This window comes from Phalaenopsis equestris, unplaced genomic scaffold (genome assembly GCF_001263595.1).
Source record: "Phalaenopsis equestris unplaced genomic scaffold, ASM126359v1 Scaffold000134, whole genome shotgun sequence".
In the NCBI taxonomy this organism is placed as follows: domain Eukaryota; kingdom Viridiplantae; phylum Streptophyta; class Magnoliopsida; order Asparagales; family Orchidaceae; genus Phalaenopsis; species Phalaenopsis equestris.
In genome coordinates this window covers 1,196,240-1,203,419 of record NW_018164576.1, presented here as the reverse complement: position 1 = coordinate 1,203,419, position 7,180 = coordinate 1,196,240, and the positions used below count along the sequence as shown (strand labels likewise).

Sequence of the window (7,180 nt, the reverse complement as noted above, 5' to 3'; positions counted from 1 at the left end):
GTTTTTGCAAGTTTCAACTTTTGGGGAGCTGGTTTTGTTGTCTTGGATGCAAATTGCTTCAGACTCTCAGCCCAGATCATTAAGATAGAGAGACGCTCTCTTTTGGGGAGCACACGTAATTCATGAATTTTTTGTCTCAAGATTTTTGCTTTTTGCTCTCTGAGGTGTAGGTTGTTTTGGGGTATACTTTCTTTTATTACCGATTGGTATACACTTTTTCTTTTTCTTGGGGTGAGTTACACCACGGTAGAGGACCCCCCCTATGGGTGCGTATTGTAGTTATTTTTTATTTTAGCTCAGGGGATCCTTTCCTAACCTTCATTTTGTACTCATTTTTATAATTAACATGTAGGGAGCCATTTAACGCTCCTTCCCACGTGTGACTTATGATGTGGAGGAGAGAGGATGGATAAGCCGACCAATGCATGTGTGAGTTGAAATTGGATAAGATAAGAAAATTTATTTTATTTTTTTATATACTAATAATAATAATAATAATAATAATATTATTATTATTATTATTTAAATCGCTCCGCTCATTTTTCGTCGAACACATCATCGCGGTAAAATGAACGTCCTTTCGAAGTGAAATCAGCATTCTGGACACGCTCGTGTTGTCGATTTTATCATCCGGGGTTGTTCCAACCGCTTTTTCTGTGATTGAGTCAAAAATACGTCAAATTTAATTTTCATCAAGTTTTTTGTTTGCATCCGATTGTTTTGGAAATTCATCATGGGCCAATTAAATGGATTTATATTCATTGCTCGAGGTGGTTCAGGATGAAATTTGGAGTCAAACGACAGTGCTCGAGGTCATTTTCGATCAATGTGGAAGGTTTTGTGATCCCCGAAGTATTTTTAAGTATTCGTTATTTTGATGTCAAAGTGGCAAAAAGTTATCCGAAAGTATGACAATATTACAGTCAAAATTCTCAGGAAGACATAAGGAATGATCTGGTGTGATTTTTAGGATTTATTGATGACTCTTCAAGATTTTGAAAAATTTGATATCTTGGGGGGTCTAGGGGCATTTTGGTAATTTTTGGGAAAATTGGGTATTTTTGCAATTTTTGGGTATCAAATAGTTTAAATGATAATATCAAATGGTTTTACATTGTTTGTGTGATTCAATTGCAATTTTGGGAAATTTTGATGAATTAGAACATTCAAGTGAGGTATTTTAGGGTAAACTGTGTTCAAATAATTTTGGTCAGCCCCATAGGTGTAATGACTGCAACATTGTGATATAAAAATGCAATGTTTATGATGATCATGGGGATTATGAATGATGATACAATGTATTGGAGTCCAAAGAGGTGTAGAACAGTGCAAGACTTTCCTATGGTCCAAAGGTCCTATAAGAATTATCATCAGGGTTCCTTTATGTAATCTCTAATCTTTGTACTCAAAAAATTATTGATCACATATAAAACCAACATAGAGAACAAAGAGTTGGTTGAAATGTCTAAGAAGAAGGTGAGTTCCATTTCTAAGATGCTAAGACAGTCATTAAGAAAGTCTTAAAGCTAGATCCTAGCCACTAAAGGAAATACCCAAAACCCTCACCCAAAAGTGAGGTCAACAGCCACTTTGAGCCCTATCGCTCCCTGACTTCGTTGATATCACCTTGACGACCCGATACTGATGAGCTGCCACCCATTTGGGATACGACGATTTGTCCTCTGCCTTTATGGCCCGAACGTGCTTTGACATGTTGGGATATCCCTGTCAAGATGATTTAGGTTATTTCGTGGGCCCCGTGTGCCGATGAGCCGCTACCCATTTGGGATGTGAGAGACTCACTCTTTGCCCGATGACTTAGCGTGAGCTTTGAAGCATCGGGACAGTTCCCACACAAAATAACCTTCATTTGATTACCTATACCCCATATTTATGATAATATAAGAGAAACTCCTTTTATCAAGAATATTCTTGGGTATCCCCCAAGATGTAATTAACCAGTAGGAACACGTTCCTCTGAGAGTGCTCTTGACCCCAGAACAGGTACATACACCTGACTCTCTGGTTATGAGTAGTCTACGTAGATACTTCTTTCGTGGATATTGGTTTAAGGTGCCTCCATCCGATCTTGTTTGGGCGAATATTATTGACCTATCCTTGAGAAATTTATCGCACGTAGACTCTCTACGTTTTACTTTTTCTCTTGTTTGTTATTTTGTCGCATGTCTCTTTTTATTCGGTTCCTTTCCTCTTCGAATCACTGATTTGATTCGGGAGGGAGATTTATTTGAATGGGGGAAATATATGATGATCGATAAGCCGACGACTCCTTTTAAAATAAAAAACAGAAAAATGAACGTAAACACATTAAGGGTGTTTTCTATTGTAATGCAGCATAGAATCCAGGTAGAGATCATGAACGTAAACACATGGCTCCGTCGATTTATCAAACAGACAGGTCACTCTCATCGTCTGCTGCTTCCTCATTGAAAATGCAACCTTTTTCATTTAAGACCTCTTTGTAGGGTGGTCCAAAGTGAGTGCGATGACCTCAACTCATTTCTCTACTCAAGGAGCTTTGCCTCAGCCACAAAAAGCTTCCCGGATCGCTCACTCTTGAAAGAAAACTTCGCACCTTTGTTTCATAACCTGGAAAATCATTTTCCTGGAATCCTGCTAAACTTGGTTGGATTGGAAGGGTGGATGTTCTCCTTGATCCCTAGCGACAGAGAAGAGGGGAAACTTGACCAAAGGAAAAAAAAAAGATAAGATACTAAATTTTTTAGTTCATCCACATTTATAAGGGCATTCACATGGAATTATAGGAGTATTCAACTATTACACATCAAATAATTATGAATATCAACAACTTTTAAAAATTAAGATTCTTCTATCATTATCAAAGATGTCACTCTAAAGAAGCATAAGAATCAAGAAACTTAAATATATACATAAAAAATGTGTCAACACAAATCTCAAAAAAATCCAACAGCCAACAGAGAAGATGATATGACGATTTGAGATCCACCAAGGGAGGCTCGGAAGTCCGCATTTTCCCTCCCGACTCCTATTGGCCCAGAGAAATATAACTCAATGGCATACAAAAAATAACTTTCCTCTCAAAGAGCCACCAACACTAAACTTGTTCAAGCAAATCCATCAGGATTCCTCGACCAGGTCGAGAGGATGCTTGGAGCTACCCAAATCTAGCTAGAAGGCCTACACCTTATGATGAACCCTTCAATAATAACTGTCTGGATCAAGACCTAATCGGACTTCATCTCAGACTCCCGACACGTAGTCGCCTGGATCATGACTCAGTTAGACGCCATCTCAGTCTACCGACACATAACCGCCCGAATTATGGACGGTCGGACACCATTTTAGGCTCCAGGCCATACAACTATGTATTGACCAAAATATCCCCTACTGTACCTATTTTTTTAGGGGTACAAATGTAACCTCACAACCCCCATTCCTATAAATAATGACTCATTTCATGAATAAAAGTTACGTGATTTTATTGTTCCTTACTGTGCTCTCTCTGCTTTTTTTTGCTCTCTATTCCTCAGTTGTGTCTCTAATAACATTTTAAATTATGGATAAAATGACTTTAAATATTTGTATTTTGTATGATAATGTTATGCTTTGAGGAAGGTTTTTGCGTTGTTTTGCAAATTAGAGCAAAAAGGGTAATCGAACGGGACTCGAAACATCAAATCGAAGCAAAGTTATGGTTTGGTGCCTAGACTCCAGACCAGTGTAGCCTAGGCATCAGTCCTAGTCCGGATGGTGTAATTACCCAAGAACATGGAATGTTGGTGCCAGTTAAGTTTTGCTTAGGCTCCGAGCTAACATGGTCTAGGCGCTGGGTCAGCGGTACTTAGGGGCCCAAACAAGCCAAAATTTGTCTAAAATCTTGAGAGTGAAAATTAGGTGCCACCAAAGCAGTGCCTGGGCAGCGCGATATTGTCGCCTAGGCACCGAATAATACATCTTGAATACTAAGTGAGTGGCACTTAGGTGCCAACCATTGGGCTCCTAGGCACCAAAATTTGATGATGGACAATTTTAAGCAATTCAAACTTCGGTGCGCTTGGAGAAGTATAAAAAGAATGACAACGAAAAGCCAATGGCTTTTTTCTTGAATTTTTATACCATTCATAAGGGAGAAACTTGGAGAGAAAAGGCAGGAGAAGACCAACAACAAAATGAGAAGTGAGATTTGAGAGAGCATGAGAGACAACTGGTTGTAATTTCACCTACTCTCAATTGTGAAGAAGAGAGAAGTTTTCTAGAGTTTACTTTGTGGATTGTAATAGTCTACTTTCAAGAATTCTGAATTTTAAATTTTTTCAATCAAATGAGTTTTTTGGTTTGTTCAAGCATGAGCAGTTAATAATTCTCTATTTCCTCCTTGAGGTGGGGAAGTAAGACTGATTAGTGTGAAAGTTTTGTTTGGCTTTAAGCATAAATGTTTCAGGTGATGATTAACTTTCCATTCTTCCTTTACATTTCATTTTGGTCATATGATTTATTAAGACTTTTTGTGAATTATGAGCTTAGGAAGAAATCATAATAGAATCAACTAAGTTAATCACATTAGCATAAGGGATTAGGGATATATTCTTTAGGGTAATTCAAAATTATGGCAAAAATGTTGTGATTAAGATATTAATAAGATTTATGGAAGTAAACGTATTTACTAGCCAAACTTTCTTATACTACCTAAAGGGGTTAAAGAGGGGGCGGCCTTAAGGTTGAGACTCTAGAGGTAGCAGAGAGATGAGAGAGACCACACGAGAGAGGCAGAGAAGTGAGAGAGGCAAAGACGCTAAGGAGATAGAGGGAGACACGAAGGAACTATAATAGGACGCGAGGGTAGGAAGGGGAAAAATAATGAAGCAAATGCGGGCTGCGGGGTCATACTCCGCGGCCCGTATTTACCGATGCAACATAAAAAACGTTGGTTTCGACAGTTTCAAAACTCGCCAGAGTTAAATAGCTGCATCAAACAAGGCCTTCATCCGCACTAAGTTTGGAGTTCCAACATGATTGCAACCATCAAAGCTTAATCATAATTGGCCACAATCTCAAAGACATCCACATGGATTTGATCAAAACACCTATAAGGAGAAATGATCCAAAATGATTGAAATAAACTGATAAAGAGATAACCCTAAGCAGATTTTTTCCCATTGTGGGATGAGCTATATCCCACTAATTTCTGAAAAAGTAGCTGACAGCAGCCTCTTCACATGTCTCTCTTATCCTAGAACTGGATATTTGAAATGTTATATATATATATATATATATAGATTTCAGCTTAAAATTTAATAGTTCCTCTAGTCTTTTTACAGTAATTACTTTCCCACAGCTCCTTTCTTTTCTTCCTTCTCATAATATATTCTCTATATTTCTATCCAATATGTTCTATCGCTTTCCTTATCATTACATTTTACTGTGCACAAATATCTACCTACGTACCTATCATAAGAACTATATGGAGAAAATGAGAGCTCAGACAGCATATTTGCAAGCTAACTTCATTTTTGTCAACATTACGAGCCACACAAGTCTTAGGAAAGAGAAAGATACTTTATTTCATGCAAGAAATATAATATTATATTCAATAATGAACACATATATATGATTCGCCTCACAATAATTAAAAAAAAAAACTTTTTAAACATTACCAATATGATAAATGAAACCATGCATGGTGAAAATGGTAATCGAGAGCATTTATTAATGGTGATTTTGGTGATCAGGCCAATGAAAGAATGCAGTTTCAATTCCAGACAACAAGTTGCTAAAGTGTTCATCATTAATTCCGTTTTCAATCTTGCTGCAATTCAGATCTGGAGTTGATGAGCCTTGTACAAACTGCGAGATCATCGGCTGTCGGATCGCTGAGAAAAATTCTATCTTTTTATTCTGATTTAAAAGGCTGCAGTTTTCAGAGCTGTTCTCAGTTCTATTGCTGCAGGATCCTTCAGTTTCCTTGTTCAAATTAAGAAGCTCTCCTGCTTCCCTTCCTTTAATAGCCAAAATCTGTAAGAAATTATAATTATGACATCTCTGAAAATAAACGAATCAATCAAAAATGTCAGCTTTCATATAACCACTTGAAAAGAATCTTAATATTACTCTGAAAAAGTATAAAAATGTGTGAAACGATGAGCCCAATCATTAAAATAAAGGAAGTACCTCAGCCTGAAGTTTCCTGTTCTGAGCGTGCAGAGCATCATTCTCAAGTTTAATGGCTTCAAACTGCAACTTCAGCAAATCATAATCCTTCTCCAATTGCTTCGTCTTCCACCTGGCTCTCCTGTTCTGAAACCAAATTGCGATCTGTCTTGGCTGAAGCCCGAGAGCCATTGCAAGCTGCAATTTCCTCTCTGGCTCTAACTTATTCCCAAGCTCAAAATTCTGCTCCAATGCCATCACTTGCTCCATATTCAGCCTCCTCTTTTTCTCCCCCGCCTGCGAGCAGTCATCGGAGACCTCCTCCTCTGCTTCGCAGGTCTCCAAGTTACCGGAAAAGCATACTGATCTCTTTCTCGCCATTGCTGCCATCCCTGCAATGCAAGATATCAAGAACAGATTTTTCAAAAATATGGGAAAGATTCAAACTTTGGAAATGCTTTGATATTTTAGTTTTAGTGGTTAATTTAGTTACCCATGGAGATGCCTTGCGGATCGGAGGCGAGGAATATGGGAGTGAGATTTGAGGATTGGTGATGGTGATTGAGAGCGTCTTCTTCATTCTGCATCTGTAAGATGAAGTTTGGGTGAAAGAAGGAAGAGGAAGCCATGTTTAATTTGCTGTAGAAAGATGGGAGAAATATGGGCTCAATTGAGATCTATAGCTTCTCTTCTTTTTGGTGAAGTGGGGACAGAAATCAAATAAGAAATTTCTCACTTATTATATAAATTTAAATCATATGAATTATTATAAATATAATCTAAATTAGAAAAAAATAAGAAAATGAGTGGCATAAAGTAAGTTTTAATAAAAAACCTTAATAAGGAATTATCAATTGGCAATTTGGCATTGTTAAAATTTTGAAAGTTAATTACTTGTTATTTAAGAATATGATTTAATATTGTATTTTAGATAGAAATTATTTTCCTTAAAATTGTTTGTAATTAATGAAATACATTTTTTATTTACTAGTCATAAGAATTTTTAATCATAAAATGAATAATAATTATT

At 37.1% G+C, this 7,180-nt stretch overlaps 1 protein-coding gene across 1 annotated transcript; it reads right to left on the bottom strand.

Moving 5' to 3' along the window:
• Positions 1 to 5,606: 5,606 nt before the first annotated feature.
• On the bottom strand, positions 5,607 to 6,845 carry LOC110021492 (homeobox-leucine zipper protein ATHB-13-like). Its single transcript, XM_020720003.1, has 3 exons — positions 6,644 to 6,845; positions 6,172 to 6,542; positions 5,607 to 6,015 (listed from the first exon to the last, which is right to left on the bottom strand). Exons 1-3 carry the CDS (start codon positions 6,777 to 6,779, stop codon positions 5,710 to 5,712), a joined length of 813 nt encoding a protein of 270 aa, XP_020575662.1. The 5' UTR covers positions 6,780 to 6,845; the 3' UTR covers positions 5,607 to 5,709.
• Positions 6,846 to 7,180: the final 335 nt, after the last annotated feature.